Source organism: Tamandua tetradactyla, chromosome 23 (assembly GCF_023851605.1).
Source record: "Tamandua tetradactyla isolate mTamTet1 chromosome 23, mTamTet1.pri, whole genome shotgun sequence".
Classification (NCBI taxonomy): domain Eukaryota; kingdom Metazoa; phylum Chordata; class Mammalia; order Pilosa; family Myrmecophagidae; genus Tamandua; species Tamandua tetradactyla.
In genome coordinates this window covers 5,893,735-5,912,203 of record NC_135349.1, presented here as the reverse complement: position 1 = coordinate 5,912,203, position 18,469 = coordinate 5,893,735, and the positions used below count along the sequence as shown (strand labels likewise).

The 18,469-nt window shown below is 40.5% G+C and overlaps 2 protein-coding genes across 6 annotated transcripts in view; one reads left to right on the top strand and one right to left on the bottom strand.

Annotated features, from left to right (window-relative positions):
• EIF2AK1 (eukaryotic translation initiation factor 2 alpha kinase 1) overlaps positions 1 to 18,469 on the bottom strand; it is a 43,212-nt gene that overhangs the window by 7,053 nt on the left and 17,690 nt on the right. For 3 of the 5 annotated variants that reach the window (XM_077140584.1, XM_077140581.1, XM_077140586.1), the window contains exons 6-13: positions 17,915 to 17,995; positions 17,191 to 17,290; positions 16,621 to 16,681; positions 14,109 to 14,436; positions 12,236 to 12,347; positions 7,748 to 7,848; positions 1,988 to 2,099; positions 1,224 to 1,306 (exon numbers count right to left, since the gene is read on the bottom strand). In XM_077140584.1, the coding sequence (XP_076996699.1) occupies positions 1,224 to 1,306; positions 1,988 to 2,099; positions 7,748 to 7,848; positions 12,236 to 12,347; positions 14,109 to 14,436; positions 16,621 to 16,681; positions 17,191 to 17,290; positions 17,915 to 17,995 (978 nt within the window). Of the gene's footprint in view, positions 1 to 1,223; positions 1,307 to 1,987; positions 2,100 to 5,338; positions 6,692 to 7,747; positions 7,849 to 12,235; positions 12,348 to 14,108; positions 14,437 to 16,620; positions 16,682 to 17,190; positions 17,291 to 17,914; positions 17,996 to 18,469 lie in introns of those variants that run through there. The other 2 variants (XM_077140582.1, XM_077140585.1) reach the window with 2 other exon arrangements.
• Positions 3,419 to 6,344, top strand: ANKRD61 (ankyrin repeat domain 61). The gene is made up of 4 exons (XM_077140592.1): positions 3,419 to 3,694; positions 4,571 to 4,668; positions 4,766 to 4,979; positions 6,149 to 6,344. Exons 1-3 carry the CDS (start codon positions 3,455 to 3,457, stop codon positions 4,770 to 4,772), a joined length of 345 nt encoding a protein of 114 aa, XP_076996707.1. The 5' UTR covers positions 3,419 to 3,454; the 3' UTR covers positions 4,773 to 4,979; positions 6,149 to 6,344.

The window sequence follows — 18,469 nt, the reverse complement described above, 5'->3', positions numbered from 1 at the left end:
CTGTGCCCATGAGCCAATGGTACGTGAACCTCATCTGTGCTCATCACATCTGCAGTTGGCTAAGAGGCATGCCTACTGCAATGAATGATGTTTGACTTAATTGGCTGGTGCTTAAATGAGAGAGCTCAACATAGCACAGCCCAAGCAGCTCAGCCCAGGCCTTTGGAGATACAGAAAGAAACCACCCCAGGGAAAGCTGTTGGAGCCAGAGGCCTGGAGAGAAGGCCAGCAGAGACCATCCTGTGCCTTCCCACGTAAGAAAGAACCTCAGTTGAAAGTCAGCCGCCCTTCCTCTGAAAAACTAATTAAATAAATCCCCTTTTATTAAAAGCCAATTTTTCTGGTGTGTTGCATTCCGGCAACTACCAAACTAGAACAGGGGTCACATTTCATTATTTTTCCACGTGAGTATCCCTTTATTGCAGCACCATTTGTTGAATTTTTGTTGGTTTTTGTTTGTTTTCTTGGTAAGTACATTGACCAGGAAACGAACCTGGGTCTCCCTCATGGCAGGTGAGAATTCTACCACTGAACTACCCTTCACCCCCAGAAGCACTCTTTGTAGCAAACTTTTTGCATATATGTGCTACTTTTCCTCAAAAGAGTCTGTCTAGGAAATTATTTACCAGATAGCTCTTTAGGGCAGCCTTGGTTTTATCTGGCAGCTCTTTCCTAATCACTAAAAAACTGGATGATTCAGCCAAAGCAAGAAAATTTACTAGTACATTATCCGGAAAATGATTTACTTTAGCATTCGCAAGGAACAATAATTTGTGTGTTTGTTTTTCAACTCAAAACTTTTCAGTATCTTGACTATGTCAAAGCATATCAGTTAAAATGTCAAGCTTCCCTGTAGCATTTATTTATCTAAGCTTGAAAACAGAAGAATGAATGAATGGCTGAAAACAGGCTTCCCTGAATTCTAGTTTCCTATGGTCAAAGATGACATCTTAAAAGGAAAGTATATTTCAGAAATAATTTGTAACACCCCCCCCACACACACACACACAAGATTTAGAAATAGAAAAGGAGCCTAAAATGCTAAGCAGACATGTTTAGCTGAAAACATGTCCTATTGGGTCAGTTTAATGCAATGGGTAACCTATAGTACACAGTTATCTCCAGAAACACCTCTACTATGGAACTTCTGCATTTATTATACTTTTTATTATTTACAACTATAGAATAAGTCCAGTAAAAGGGTAAAATGCAGCGAATATTACCTTGGCATCATACTCAGATCCTTCTAACTGTTCAGGTGAAGCGTACAAACAAGTACCCACTCGGGAAGTGTGCGTTGGTATTCCTATCAATTGAAAAGCCAAATACAAAACATTGCATTGTTAACACTGTCAACATTGGAGAACACTTACTATGAGCAGGGCACTGTCATTCCTAAGGAAACAAAGGATGCTTTTTGTCTTTATCTGACCTTTGCTTAATCTTTATGATTCTCTTTAAGCAATAATGTTTTTCTGTTAAGCAGTTTATCAATTTTATTGATCTTAGAAACTTCAGTTGTTTAACTTTTTTTTTGCATATGAAATATAACATACGAACAAAAAAGCAATAAATTTCCAAGTACATTTTTACAAGTAGTTATAGAACAGCTTTTTAATTTGGTATGGGTTACAGTTCCACGATTTTTCGTTTTTTCTTCCAGCTTCTCTAAGGCACTGAAGGTCAAAAGAAATATCAACATAATGATTCAGCAGTCATACTCATTTGTTAAATCTTATCTTCTTTGTTATACTCCCTTTTTTTTTTTTTTTATACTGTATGGTGGGGTCGCATTTCCTTTCCCTGTGACCATCCCATTATTGTAGCACCATTTGTTGATTTTTTGGGGGGGAAGGAAAGGGGAGTACACAGGCCAGGAATCGAACCTGGGTCTCCCTCATGGCAGATGAGAATTCTACCAATGAAGTACCCTTGCGACCCTTACTTTTTTTTTTTATTAAAAAAAAAAAGAAAGAAAGAAACTTACTCTTCCCATTTCCATTGGTCCAGTCTGTGTTCTGTATGAAGTCGGTGCAGGCCAGACCAAAGTCTCCTATTTTTACCTGATGATCAGGGCCATGAAGAAAAATATTTCTGGGCTGTAAACAAACAGAACAAGCCAATTCTTTGCTTTTTTAAAACAAACAGTAAAAACGTGAATGTTGAAGAGTTTTCATTTCAGGAGCAAGCTGCTCCATCAAAAATGTAAAATTAGAGCAGTGGTTCTCAAATAACGCACATTAGAGTCACCAGGGAAGCTTCAAAAAATCTCAATGCCTAAGCCATTCCCCAGACCAATTAAATCATTTCTGGGGGGTGGACCCAGGGATCAACGTTATTTAAAAGTCCCCAGTTTATGCCAAGTTTGAGACCCATTAATTTAGAGCTTGCTTTATGCACAAGTTCTTGCCAACTCTGATTGTACATCAGTCAGAAGACAAAAAGCTTTTCAAAACTACCATTCTCATCAACCAGTCAAAGGCATAAAAAAGAAAAAAAAAATGAGGACAGGGGCCTACTGTCTGGATTATCCAGATAGAAGGTTTAAGGGACATACTGACTTGGACACTCTTTGAATCCTGATTTGCACAAACCTTGGAAAAAAGAGACTCTGGGACATGGGGGGAACCTGAATACGGACCTAATACGAGACGTTCTGAAGGAATGATGGTTAATTTTGTTAGGTACAATAATGGTTATAAAGAAATGCCTTCAATTTTAGCGATGTGCAATGTCTGGGATTTACGCTGATATTTAAGCGAAAAAAAAAATGGATGAAGCAAATATCAGAACGTTAATAAATGTGGATCAGAGAAATAATAAGGGTTCATTGTACTATTTTTGTTTTTATCTATTGGAATATTTTTGTAGGAAAATATTTTCAAAATCCTGATGGGAGGGCCCCTCAAACCCAGGCTTTGGAATGGGGGGGTCTCACATGTTAGCAGGTTGGGAAGAACTACACTGTGCAGGCACACGCTGGGCTCGGATGAAGCATCCCAGGCCCAGGACCTATCTCCCGCCTGAACCACTCCTGTGCCAGTGAAAACTGCGCCTTTGGTGTTGGCTTGGTGGGGAGGGGAGCCGAATCCACTGAAAATTAAACATACTTAGATAAAAAGTTGGGTTTTCTCACTTTAAATGTAATAATTTTGTTTTTAATATATAAATCTTCCCATTTTAGCTTTCAGAGTTGTTTCAACTATAGCTGAAATGGGAGAGAAAACAGAAGTCATCTTATGTATAAGGTGATAGTTGGAATCTGATTTCACATTTGGTATTATGGGATCAGGGAACCATTAAAGAGAGACTCAAAACACAAAAAGCTTGAAAACTTTTGGTTCCAGCATAAAAATCAATTCTGTTCTTAGATAGGGCTCTGAAGCAACAATTCTAAAACAGTTCTAGAACTGAACTGAAGGAATCATCATAAAGAGTTAAACCCACCAATTCCATGAGGCTGGTTGCCCCTGAACCCCCAAGCCCCCGCTCTTCCGGTTCCCTCATGGGGAACATAGCCCAGAGGGGAGCTGGCAGCGCAGCGCCCGCGGGCGAGCCACTCCACACCAAGCTCTACGAAGCCATCATGAGAGAAGACTGCCCTGCCATCAAGGCGCTGCTGAGAACGCACCCAGTCAACCAGCCCATGACCGTCCTCACCAGCTCCTCCAGCTACAGGCTGCTTGTGAACCAGGTACCTTCCTTTCTGCTCCTCACTTCCCCAGCAAAGCCGGGCTGCTTAGGATGGGGTGCCAGCTGGGTCTGTGAAGGGACCGGCCACCCCGCTGCCCTCACGCGGGCTGCAGCGCCTGCCTGCCACCATCACTCACAAATGGAGGCGAGAAGAGACAGGGAGAACAGGAAAGCTACCCTCCCAGATACACTGGCGGCGGTTCCCTCTGTGCAACGGAATGACGTTTTTCCCCTTTCTGATATATTTTCTTATACATTTTTATGCAATGTTTATTACTTTCATAATTAATTTGTTTTTAAAAAGGAAGTCACCCTCTCCTTAGCCCCACCCTCTCCCCTTATCATGCGGTCATGCTGTAAAGCCACCACATACATGAATATTTTTAAAACTGCCATAAACAGCTCTGCTAATCATAGACAGAACATATGCTGCATTATCTTAGAAAACCTGAAAATGCAGGCTTTACAGTTGATACCATGACTTTCGTAAAGCCTTAAAAAGCCCAATACTTTCTTGTCAATCATCATGTGGGTTAAAGATTAGGTTTCTCAATCAAGAAATTTGAAAAAAGAAATTTACACTAAGAAATCTTCACGAGAATGAACTTTGAAAGCTTGGAGTAAGTTATTTCTGTTGCCTCAGTCAACTTGCATTTCTGTAAAATACAGATTCTATAATTTGGAATTCACTGGGTTTTTGACACTTAGCCAAAAGAAAAGGGCAAGTTTCAATCCACCAAACAGAAAAATCTAAATCAATTACACTGAAATGTACTTGTTACCTCTGACATGCAAGCTTATACAGGTATACAAGTATTATTTCTAACTGCACAAGGCTATGTGTAACACCTCTTCTTGTTTTTTTTTCCCCTTGAAGCAGACACAGTCTATCATCCCCATTCACCTGGCCGCCGAATACCGCAAAACACAAAGTCTACTCTGTTTGTTAGAACATGGTGCTGACCCAGAAGTAAGGTAAGGTAACTCAGTGGGCCATCATTTCTAAATGAGGAGGCACAGAATCGGAATGTTACTTTTCCCAGTTATGCCTGGATTCATTCCTTCTTCACAGATTATGAACTACAAATCATCACAGGTTTCTGAATGAAGTAATTTCTTTACTGATTAGATGATAAACTCTGCTTAACTCATTGGAAAAATGGCAAGAACACAAATCAGTCAACAACTAAAGACCACCTAGTACGATGTGCTCAACACTGCACCAGATATAGTGGGGATGTATGAAGCCATGGCCACTGCCCTCAGGGGTGTAACCTCAGATAAGTGTAAGAAATGTGAAAATATAAACAGAAATTTGAGTTTCTGTTTATTGCCCCCCAGGAGAAGGTAAGCTCCATCAAAGGGACCTCAGTTTCATCTTGCTCACCACTGTATCTCCACCAGCTAAACCAATGCCAGGCATTAGTGAGTGTCCAATAAATGCAATTAGGATGAATAAAAGAATTACATGTTATAGGAATAACAGAACTTCTTGCCCCCCCAAAGTTAAATGATCCTTCCCACCTGATCTGCCTTGCTCTCCATCTCCCTCCCCCACAAGGCCCGCAGGTCCCCAGTCTTTCCACAGCCAGAGCATCACAACTCGCCCCATCCTTCCCAGCCCTGAGCACCCTTCCTAAACTTCCAACCACAAGCCATCCTGGGTGAAGCTGCCATGCCTCTCTACAATGCTAATGTGTACTTAGTTGTTTAAATATATTCCCAACCTAGACTGCAAGCTCTCCAAAGGCTGGGGTGGACTCACACTGTCCCTCGCACAGTACCTTACTAAATAAATACATGTGAGATGAAAACCATTTTTCTAAGGTCGGTGGAGCAGTCAGGTTTTCATATTAAACCTTCCCTCTTCTCTGCCAAAATAAAGGAATTTGGGAGGCAATCTGAGAGCTTATACTAATGGGGTAGATGACGGCCAAGTTGCAAACTCCATCCATGCTGGAACAAGGAATTAAGATTACCTGCATCACAAACTTCCGAACAACCATCTCTAGATTCTGCTGCCTCTGCACAAGAGGGAAAGCGTAGGGAGGGGAGCACTGCACAGCTATGTGAGTAAATGGGAGTTCTAGCCATTTATGGTGCAGATAATAACCAAGTCCATAGAGTTTAATGAATGCCTGTTAATTCAGCCCAGCACTGTGCGAGGTACTGGGATACAGAAACAGCTAAGATACAGCCCTTAGGGGACCTGCAGTTCTGACAGGAGCTTCAAAGCTGAAGCAGCCTACCAGAGCAAGCTGCCCCCACCCCAGGCTGGGAGGCAGGCTGCCTCAGTCAGAGCTCAAGAAATTAGAGCAATGCAGATTCTGAACCACTCCTTTGAAGGAATCCAAGGGGATACTTTAAATAAATGTTGCCTTCTTAAGCATTAATTCTTCACATAGCATGTTCCAATTGTGACCTGGGTGTGACCTGTGATCAATACCTCTTCCAGGGACACAAGAGGCCTCACCACACTTCACCTGATGCTACTGCACTGGCCAATCACTTCTACCACATGGACAAAACCGGGGAACAGAATCCAAAGAATCCTGACAGACATCCAGAATAACGCTGTGATGTGTCTCCGCATTTTGTGTGAACATGGGGCTCAGGTTAATGCTCGAGTAGACAACTGCAATAAACATTCACCCCTCCACCTGGCCATAACATATGGGACCTATCCAGTTCTCTCCATTTTGGCCCAAAATGGTGCCCATGTCAATGCTATTAATGAATCCAGCATGACGCCCCTACACATGGCTGCAGATACACTGAACAAGGAGATGATGGAAACGCTAATTGCCTGTGGAGCGAATGTTAACCTCACCATCTCTTCCTCGGGGAACACGGCCCTTAAGCTGGCAGTGTGCACAGCATCAAGCAAAGCGGGCAGACTGCTAGCAGCAGGTGTGAGCTGCATCCGTCTACTGTTAACTCGTGGAGCCAACGTCAACGCCCAGGACCACGAAGGCCAAGCAGCTATACACGAGGCATGCTTAGGAGGCAGAGAGGCAATAATCAATCTCCTGCTTGAATATGAAGCAAATGTTAATATTTTAACAAGAAACGGGGAATCTCCGATTTACATGTACCTTCAGCGTAGCCCCAATCTAAAAGACACAGCCCTTCTTGCCAGGCTACTTTGTCACTCCTACCCTTTGAGACTGACCAATAACCAAGGAATTCTACCTGCAGGAATCATGCTACCAGAATTCCACCTCCTAAGGGAAACCCTAATAAAGTTATCTCAAAAACCTTTATCCCTAGAGGATATCTGTAAAAGAAATATCAGAAATATTTATGGTGAGAAATACAAACAACACTTGAAACAACTTCTCCCACTGAAGATATGGAATTCTGTGTACGGTTACTATGACTTAGCTTACCTCTTGACATAAGACTTCAAAGTTTCACAAGACACAGAATTTCAGTATCGAGAAAACACTGAATCTGTGTCACATTTGTATATCTCCCCCCACAATGTGCAAACTACTGATTTTTAAATCTTTTGCAAAAAATAAAGTGATTCGCATGTTCACTTTCTTTCATTCCTAAATTTTCTTTTGAATGCATTTTCCATGATTTGTTTTGTACCTGAAAAGCAAATTAATCAAAGAAGAAAATATATTTCTTTTCTTTCTTGACAGCCTTTTGTAGAGAAAATGGGAATATTCATTGTAGATCATAAACACAACAGGAAAAAACAATCGTGATAAAAGATGCGTGCCTATTTCTTTTTGTAGTTTTTAACTTCCCATGTTAAGGTTCTTTTAAGACGGGTAATTACAGAAATAGTTTGTACCTGGAATGCTGCAACAATGAGAACACTAACATTCTGCAGACAATTTTCAAATCCCCAAAGAGTGCTTACATTCAGCCTAAGATTTCACATTCTGGACCTAGGGAACACTGATGAAAAATTTATATAGAGGGAATGAGAACCTCCCAAGCGAATGGAAGACTACGCTCGGGTAAGCAGTCTCATTTAGTATCAATGAACCCACATCATCGTCTCTGATCAGGGCTCACCACTTCGTCTCCCCGCACTTACCTTCAGGTCTCTGTGTACAATGCCCATGCTGTGGATGTAAAATACACCTGCCAACAATTCTTGGAAAATTTTTGTTGCAACGCTGGCCATAACATAAGGACCTTGAAGTAAAAAGAATTTTGTTTTACTTCTCTTTTTTTTCTGAAATACATTTATATCTAATGTTAATATAATTCTAAATACATTAATATGTCTGACATCCAACATTCAGATTTTCAGCAAAGCCAACATTCCACAATAGACTCAAACCTACAAACAAGGGCTCCTGAGCTAGCAAAGCTGCTTTCAGACTAGTGCCAAGCAATCTATGGGCTTTTTTTATTTTTCAGAAAGAGGGCCTCTAATGCCACTCAGTCCCTTTATTATTACTTTGTAAACAATTCTCAGGCAGCAGGTGACTAGAGTAGATGATGTTTAAATCCTCTTCAACCCGTAATATCCTGGGATTCATGCTAATAATCTGCATTCCTAGCCCATGGTGGGACAAAGACAGAAAAGTGGCAGGAAGGATGGCAAGAAACAGGCAAACAGAAAGGAAGGCAGAATCCTTAAAAGAAATTTCTATTACAAACACTGTAGCGGAACAAGAAAAAAGGTAAATTATGCTAATCTAAGGGTGAGTGTGCTAGTTTGAAACTGTTATGTACTCCAGAAAAAACATGTTTTTCTAATCCAATGTTGTGGGGGCAGATCTATCTGTGGGGGGACCATCTGACGAGGTTACTTCCATGGAGAAGTAACCTACACAATTGTGAGTGGGACCTTTTGATTAAGTTGTTTCCATAGAGATGTGACCCCATCAATTCAAGGTAGTTCTTAATCCCTTCCTGGAGCCATTTATGAGCGAGAACACGGAGCCTACATGAGAGCAGAGAAATGAAACCAAGACACAGACATCTGGAGATGCTCAGCTAAGAGATGAAATCCAGCGTTTGCCCCAGGGAAGCTAAGAGAAGACCCACAGGACACAGAGGGAAAGCCACTGGAATCAGAAATTAAAAACATCGAACTTGGAACAAGGACCAGCAGACACCAGTCGCATGCCTTCCCAGCTGACAGAGATGCTCCAGATACTTAGCAAGTACTTGAGAGGACAGAAAACTGTATGTTGTGAGAGAGAAAGAGGGAGAGGGAGGGGGGAGGGAGGGGGAGAGAGGGAAAGAGAGGAAGGGAGAGAGAATGGTTTCACTTCCACATGCCCCTACTATGACACTCCCTCTGACTTTCACAACTCTGAAGTAACTGCATAAAGCATACGGTCTTCTTTAACACATATGATTCTCATTTTAACCCACCCACTACTTCCAAATGGTGGGCAACGCCGGAGGATTCAGTCAGATCATAAGCTGACCTGCTCCAATGATAATAGAATTCACCTAGTGCCTTCTCTATGGCTGACACTGGGCTCTGTCCTTTGCTTTACTGCTTTAATCCTCCCACAACCCTATAAAATAGGTATAGTCCACATTTTACACAGGAGGAAGCAGACTGAGAACAGCTACCTGGCGTGCAAAACCTCCTGGCTGGTGCAGCCCAGAGCCAGGATCCAGACCCAGGTCTGTCACTAACAGGATGGTTGGGAGTAACAAAGGTAAAAATATAATAATTGGTGCAAAACTAGAAACAGTGCTGGGATACAACAAAATTAAAACTTTTTTTTTTTTAGAAAGAAAAATTGGCATCATACTAACAGTGTCGTACATATATTTGGCTATGTTGTTTTGACAGGTTTCTTCTACTACACTAACTTTAAATTAGAGTTCTCAAACAGGGAAAATTCAGCTTCCCCAAGTGGAGAATTCTTGATACTCTCACAAATAGTGGGGACAACCAAAGCAATAGCCTGAGCCCCCAATCTTGGGGTTTGTTCATATGAAACCTAACCCTGCAAAGGATAGGCTAAGCCTACTGAAAATTAGGCCTAAGAGTCACCCCCAAGAGAACCTCTTTTGTTGCTCAGATGTGGTCTCTCTCTCTCAGCCAACAAGACAAGCTAACTCACTGCCCTCCCCCTCTCTATGTGGGACATGATTCCCAGGGGTGTGGACCTTCCTGGCAATGTGGGACAGAAATTCTAGAATGAGCTGGGACTCAGCACCAAGAGATTGAGAAAAATTTCTCGACCAAAAGGGGAAAGAGCAAAATGAGACAAAATAAAGTGTCAATGGCTGAGAGATTCCAGAGTCAAGACGTTATCCTGGAGGTTATTCTTATGCATTAAACAGATATCACCTTTTTAGTTGAGGCATAACAGAGAGGTTGGAGGGAACTGCCTAAAAATGTAGAGCTGTGTTCCAGTAGCCATGCTTCTTGAAGATGATTGTATAATGATAAAGCTTTCACAATGTGACTGTGATTGTGAAAACCTTGTGTCTGATGCTTCTTTTATCTACCTTATGGACAGATAAGCAAAACATATGGATTAAAAATAAATAAATAATAGAGGGAACAAATGTTAAAATAAATTGAGTAGATTGAAATGCCAGTGATCAATGAAAGGGAGGGGGTAAGGGGTATGGTCTGTATGAATTTTTGTTTTATTTTTATTGTGTTTTCTGAATTGATGCAAATGTTCTAAGAAATGATCATGATGATGAATATACAACTATGTGATGAAAAAAAGAATGTTCATATTGTATGTTGATTGGTTTTATTAATAAAAATTTAAAAAAAAATTCGAGTTCTCATCCCAAACTACAGGAGGGAATTCAATACTTGTTTTCCAAAGTGTTAACAACTGCAAACAGAATTTTAATACACCATTTTCCTTTCCATAAAGAGATCTGCACATAGCACCCATGCAGCAGACAAAGATGTAATTTTACAAAGCACTGAGAAGGCCAAGGAGGTGCTTGCCTTAACTGAACTGCACAAGGCCCCTGCATGTCCTAATGAAACAGTAAACAGAAAGGCAGCCCTGGGGTGTTAAGGAGCTGCTGCAGGCCCAGTAGCTTTCACTGGACTTCCAGTGAAATCTCAGTTAAGATTCTGGGTGTGTTGACTCACCTACATTTTAAACCAAAAAAGAGTCAGAGAGTCATTTGGAATGAATAGAAAATGATTAATGATCCCTATTAAGTTGAATCTTTATTTAAAATCAGGCCACTCCATCTCCTTTCTTGATAATATAATTCAGTGTTTTCAACATTGGATACACATCAGAATCAACAAGAAAACTTTCAAAAAAAAGATCCAAACCTGTCCTAGACCATTATATAAAAATAACTGGTGTGGCCCCAGAATGCTCCTTTGTTTTCTGTCTTGTTTTTCAATAGACTATTTCCTAGAACAATTTTAGATATACCGAACAATTGAGATGATAGTGCAGAGTTCCCCTATCCATACATCCACTTTTCCCTGTTACTAACATCATACAGTAGTGTGATACACTTGTTATATTTAATGTACCAATGTTGGTGAATGATTAACTGAAGTCCATATTTTATCCAGGTTTGCTGAGTTTTTACCTAGTGTTCCTTCTCTTTTCCAGGATCCCATCCAGGACACCACATGACATTTAGTCATCACTTCTCCACAGGCTCCCTTGGCTCTGACAGTTTCACACATGTTCCTGGCTTTTGGTGACCCTGACAGTTTTCAGGAGTACAAGTCAGCCATTTTGTAGGATGCCCCCACCTCAACTGGGATTTGTCTGATATTTTTCTCATGATTCTACTGGGGGGGGGTGTATTTTGGGGAAGAACACCACAGAGGCAAAGTGATGTTTTCATCATAATCACACCAAGGGCACAAACCATCAGCATGACCCATCTCCTTACCGAGGCCACATCTGTCAAGTGCCTCCACTATCAGGGGGAGTTTTTTTGACAAAACATTTTTACAAGTTCCCTCAGGTGATTCTAATGTGCAGGCCAAATTGAGAACTAGTATATACAGAATTTCTTTCTTTCTTTTTTTTTTTTTTTTGTCATGGGAAGGTTCTGGGAATCGATCCCAGGTCCCCGGCATGGCAGGCAAGAATTCTGCCACCGAGCCACTGTTGTACCACCCAGAATATCTTTTTAATATTAGTTTAACAAACAGAGTATTTCTAGAAAGAAACACATATAATGGTGTAGGATGGGTTCTGGATCTTCAGGGAGACAAACTTTTCACCACCTATCCTTCTGCAAAAAAGTGCCACATTTTAAAGTTTAAAAAAAAAGTATGACAATTATTTAGATATTTACCTAAAAAAATAATAAAAGAAAAACTCTTCCTACTCAAAAATCACTACCCTAAATTCCAGTACACTGCTGCCTCGATATATATAAGCTATACATCTATCACAGAGAAAATTAAATTAACTTTCAAATACCTATGTTTTGAAAAACAATAAAATAAGAGCAATTCCTTCATTGTTTTATATTCTTTACGTAATTTTTTCTTTTTAATCTAAAGCACCTGGAGACAACTCCTACACTAGATGAAGATTTGACTCTGTCTTTATTTCCCAGCACAGTATTTATAGATCTGCATGGTACTTACAAGAAGATTCATCCACATACTCTCGGCCCCGCCTATTTCTCTGGGTGATCCAGTCCCACAGGGAGAGCTCACACAACTGCATCTGGATGTGCAGCATCAGGTGGTACTGCACCTAGGGGAGGACACAGTGCTGACTCCCAGCTTTCCACAGGGAGAGCTCACACAGCTGCATCTGGATGTGCAGCATCACGGGGTACTGCACCTAGGGGAGGACACAGTGCTGACTCCCAGCTTTCCACAGGGAGAGCTCACACAGCTGCATCTGCATGTGCAGCATCGGGGGTACTGCACCTAGGGGAGGACACAGTGCTGACTCCCAGCTTTCCACAGGGAGAGCTCACACAGCTGCATCTGCATGTGCAGCATCAGGGGGTACTGCACCTAGGGGAGGACACAGTGCTGACTCCCAGCTTTCCATAGGGAGAGCTCACACAGCTGCATCTGCATGTGCAGCATCAGGGGGTACTGCACCTGGGGGAGGACACAGTGCTGACTCCCAGCTTTCCACAGCTGGTTCACAATATGCACTAGGTCAGGGGAGGACACAGTGCTGACTCCCAGCTTTCCATAGGGAGAGCTCACACAGCTGCATCTGCATGTGCAGCATCAGGGGGTACTGCACCTGGGGGAGGACACAGTGCTGACTCCCAGCTTTCCACAGCTGGTTCACAATATGCACTAGGTCAAAAACTACTCATCTGCTCTAGGAAAAGCACTGGTCTAGATGCTGAGGACAGGGGAGAAAGACGCAGGCCTGCCCAAGAAGCCCAAAGTCCAGGATAGGAGACAGATAAATCAAGAAACAGTTAAACACAGTGAGTCACAAGAGAAGCAGGCAGAGGGCAGGCCAGGCTGGAGAGAGACCGGGTCAAACCACAGAAGCTCTCATATGGGACACTGAGGAATGTGTTCTGAAACTGATCTGTCCACTACATAATCAGTTTTTAAAGCTAAGATCAAGCATCAAAGAACAGCCACGCATCCTCTAGTAACCTAGTCCATTCCTATATGTATACTCTAGACTACACAAACTTTGGCTGATTTCACATTGTACACAACTAATAACTTAGTTCAGGCAGAAAGTATAAGCCAAACTTAACCTCACTGTAGCCTATTTATTTAGGCAGCCAGGAGAATTTTCCAATTGTAATACACAAAAATGAAATGGTTCTGATTAAAAGTCCCCCAAAATCAACTCCTTTATTTCAGGAGTACTGTTAGTAGTTTTGTATTTTATAAAAAAAATTTTAAAAACCACACACAAATACACATACTCCTTGACAAGAATTAACACTGACATGTATATATAAATGATATATATAGCCTCATAATCGTAACATGACAGATTATGTGTAGACCCTGTTAATTTTCAAGGTTTTTCTTAATACTAACACTCACTATGATGAGAGTCTCATCAGCAAACTGGTACATCCCTCCAAAGAGTATTCTGAAAACAGATCTGGTAATCCTAGTAGGACTCTCTCTTAAAGTCATAATCCAAAATGTGGAAAATCTTTATGCATAAATATATTTGTATAGTACTGTGCAAAAGAAAGAGTATGGATGGTACTTCCAACTCAGGGTACATATATGAGAACATCAAAGAAGGAAATGGCCCAGCCAGGGTCAGAAAAGTATTTATAGGAATTGGCTACATGAAGGAGATAAGAGAAAATACAAAGACCACATGATAAGAGAAAACATGAGTACAAGAGACTGAACACAAGGGCAGAAGAACTAGAGCAGAGCGAAGGAGAGAAGCCGGTGGGAAATCCGCTGAGGAAAAGGGAAGGCCATACATAAATAATCACAGTCCTTGATACGATTAATATGGGTGACCATCAAATCAGGAGGTTCTGGGAAAGTTATCTACCTCTGTCTGACCAAATGAGTTTAACTTTTCTTCAGAAGATTCCTCAGTGGATGAGAAATTCTCTTCTAGGTCTGAATTATGCCTAAGTGGCAGGTGAGGTTCAGCGATTGATCTAGGAGACCAATCAACTAGGCCATTTTCTTGAAGCTTGATGGATGATTCAAATTCACTGGCATCTCTCGTGGTTAAATTGTTGGTATAGTTTACCAATCTATTATTTTCATTTTCAAAGCCAGATTTGCCAAAGGATTTTTCTTTTTTTGAAGTGAAGTCAGCAAAGATAATGGATGAACTGCTACTTTCATCATTTTTCACATCAAATTGATCTCTGGAGGAAAAATAGAGATAAAAATCAGGGAAGGAACGAGGTTGTGAGGCATGCAATGAGGTGAATGAACCTTGGGGACATCATGTGGCACAAAATTAGCCAGAAACAAAAGAACAAATATTGTATGTCCTCTTACAGAAAATACCTGTGAGAAAATTGATTGTAAGCTCCTACAGCAGTCACATTTAGTCTGGAGCTGTGAATGTTATTTCTAGATTCTGAGCTGCTGTGCTATAAAACGTATAACCTAGTAGCTCCCTGGAACTTCTACTACCTGTTTAACACTTAAGATTCAGAGTTGGAGCTCTGCGGCTCTGAAAGTCAGTGTTGTTACATATATAACACCTGCTAAAGAAATCAGGCTTCAAGTAGAGATAAGATCAAAGCCGATCAGGTCAGGACTAAGGTAAGTCAGAATACAGGGGTCAAGAGGACATTGTCTGTATTTTAGAACCTCACCTACTGAATGAGACCAAAGAAAGAGAGGTTTATTTTGTCCAAAACATAAATTTTCTGTAGCACATAATCTAATTCAACCTGTCTGGATAGATCATTTAAATAACCCAAATACATGGAGCCCAGAATGGGAATGAGAGCTTGTAATTGTGTATAGCTTAAAGTACTACTCAGATACATCCCAGAGTATGCTGGGCAGATAATTAAAAAGTACTGGCAAAGTCCCTTGAGGGACAAGAGAAAAAACATGGAACTATTAAGCTTTACCACTGAGGAAACCACTGATACTGTCTCCAATATTAGGGACTCACAAGTCAATAGGGCAAGTCCTTGATCTTAAGGCTTGCTCTTGTGAAGCTTATTTACGTAGCATGAGAAGCTAAGCCTAAGAGATACTTCCAGCAGTCCTCTTTTGTTGCTCAGATGTGGCCTCTCTCTCTCTCTCCAAGCCCAACTCTGCAAGTAAAATCATTACCCTCCCCGCTATGCGGGACATGACATCCAGAGGTGAAAGTCTCCCTGACAACATCGGACATGACTCCCAGGCATGAGCGTGGCTCTGGCACTGTGGGATCAACAACGCCTTCCTGACCAAAAGGGGGAAAAGAACTGTAACAAAATAAGGTATTCGTGGCTAAGAGAGTTCAAAAAGAGTACAGTGGCTATTCTGGAGGCAACTCTTACACAAGCTGCAGCTAGACATTGCTCATTACCACATTTGCCAAACCCTAACCAAAACCATTCCCGTTAACCCAAAAGGACTCCTATGGCTTCATCTGAGATCCTATGAAAGTTTCATGTACTAAGATTACTTTCCAGAAACCTACAACATCTAGATGGGTTCCTTGGCCAGATAAATTCTGAAACCCAGAGGGGCCATCCTCTCCAGAACATCAAAATAGTTCCATCCCCCATCCCATATTATTGACACCCCTTTTTAAAAAAGTTAGAATGGGCAGAGCCCATATACCCCTAAAGACTGGAAGAAGGAGTTATTACAGAGAAGATAGGATTTAACAAATGAGTAGGAATACTGAATCATTATATTGGTATTTCTTTTGGTCTCTAGTGCCTTGGAGTAGCAAGAAAGAAAAACCTAAAATTGTGGAACAATGACCCATACCAAACTCTAAAATCTGTTCTATAACTATTTGTTGCAATGTACTTTGAAATTTATTAATATTTTGAACATGTTACATTTCACAATAAAAAATGTTCAAAAATCAGTGTAAATGGTACAACATGGATGAACAGGGATGAGGGCTTGGGAATTTCGATTAAAGGGTAAAGAATCTCTGTTTGGGGTGATCAAAAAGTTTTAGTAATGGAAGACCGTTATGGCAGCACAACACTGTAAAGCATTAATGCTGCTGAAATGTACACTTCAAAATGGATAAGATGGAAAATTTTATGTTATATGTCACACTGTAAAAAAACAAAAAAATCAATGTAAAAAAGATCAAAAGTAACAAGTCTTCCTTCAAACCTGTAATGAATCTCACTGGTAGGCTCTTGGAAAAAATGACACTAAATCTAGCAGGAAAAGTAACTTAAAATACTGACAGGAAATATCTGAGAGGAAGAAAGAGTTTATCATTTTGTAATGAAAACAGGCAAAAAGAACGTCTAAAGCACTCCTCCCAAGCCTCCAGCAGGAAAAGGCAAATGGACCCAGCACGAGCAGCAGCAGATCACGTGTAAGAGGAAAGGGGTGCGGTGGCCACATGCCTGTCCTCCTCCTCATCGGAGAGCACTTCCAGAGACGGCAGCTGAACAGAGACTCTGTCTGCTGAGCAAAAACAACACAAATCTTCAAGTAGCTCAATTTTCCAATTTATAGAATCAAAAGCAGAGCTAAGACATATAAATAATACCAAGTGAGATCACAAATCTGAAAATGTCATGGCATTTTGGCAAAATGCAATACGACAAGTTTATTCACATGGCAGGCATATTTTAGGAACTATAAAAGCCGGGGGCAGGAGGGAGTCAACATTATCTATAGAGGACATAACAGTAAATACTTGAGGCTTTGCAGGCCTCTGCTGTAACTACTCCATTCATAGGACCGAAGCAGCCAGAGATAATACATAAGTGAATGAGCAAAGCTCTGTTCCAATAAACTTTATTTATTGACACTGAAATTAAAATTCATATAATTTTCACAAAATATTACTCTTTCTTTAATTTTTTTTTTTAACCATTTAAAAACAGACAAACTATTCTCAGCTTGTGGGATATACAAAATCAGGCAGCAGGATGAATATGCCCTGAACTGTAGCATCAAAAGCAGCTTACCTTGTGGCCGGGCGACATGAACATGTTCTATCCAGGCAGTGTGGTAGCCCACAATACTAGGATGCTGAAGACCTGCCAGAACCTTCACCTCCCGCAGCACCTGAAGGAGAAAGGTACCGAGACCTGCCTTTTACTGACAATTTGCTAAATGTTCACGGTACCAAATACTATTTGTTCCAGAACAAAAAAATAACAAAAATCCCTTTTTGAGAGGAATCAAAATTATGTTAAAAAATTGGAATTTTTTTTGAGAGACAAATGGCAATTATTGTAGCAACTAAATAACTTACATTTATATAGCTGTTTATATACTTTTCACAGTCTATTTACAATCAATCTCTCATTTGATTCCCATACCAATCCTCCACCGTAAGTAAAACCACTGAAGTCACCACTATTTCAAGGTCAGGAGACAGAGTGGCTCAGAGGACAAGGCATTTGACAAGGACTGCACAGGGTGTCAGGGAGAAGTCTGGGATCAGAATTTGGGCTTAGCTTTAATTTATTAATTTTAATTTATTTTAAAAATGAATTTTCCTAGAAATAACGCTGAAATGTAGTCAGTCTAAAGTGCCTATAAAAAAAGTCAAATATAAATTTAGTTTTGATGTTTATTATATTTTATTGTAATCTTAGTAAACTGGCAAATATACACACTTACATAATTCTTTTTAAAGTATTTAAATGCTCCATTATTCAAAATAATTTTTTAAAAAAATCATACCTTCATGCAATCTGCTTTAGTTGCACCCTTAATCAGGATTTTTTTAATTGCATAGTACTGGCCATCTAACTTATTCCTGACCTAAAAAGTAGAGGAAATAAACAAAGGTATAGTGTGCCATTAAATTCCAACTGTATGAAGAAAATTCTTTTAACCTGAACCTAGGTAATGCAAACAACAGAAGCGATAACATCAAGACAAACAGCATGCATCCTCACTGCTGCATTGAGGAAGGTAGCCCAAGCCGGCCAGACCAGAAGCTTCTCATAACCGCACAGAGTCCAATGCCTACAAGCTCTGAATGGGAAGAGTGGGAAGCTTAGCAAAAGGGCTATGTAAACACAGTAGCTCACTATTTCTCAGTAACAAGATTTTAATAAAAACAAACTATAGAACAAAAACTCCAAGTTTCCAGAATCCACCTGTTCAACCAAAGCACTGAAGAAAAAAATAAAGCCCACTTCCCTGTAAACAACGAATCTTAATGAAAAATAGGCATGGTTTCTTGGAATTTCCCTTTGAGCATTTTCATAATAATAACAAAAACAGTATCTT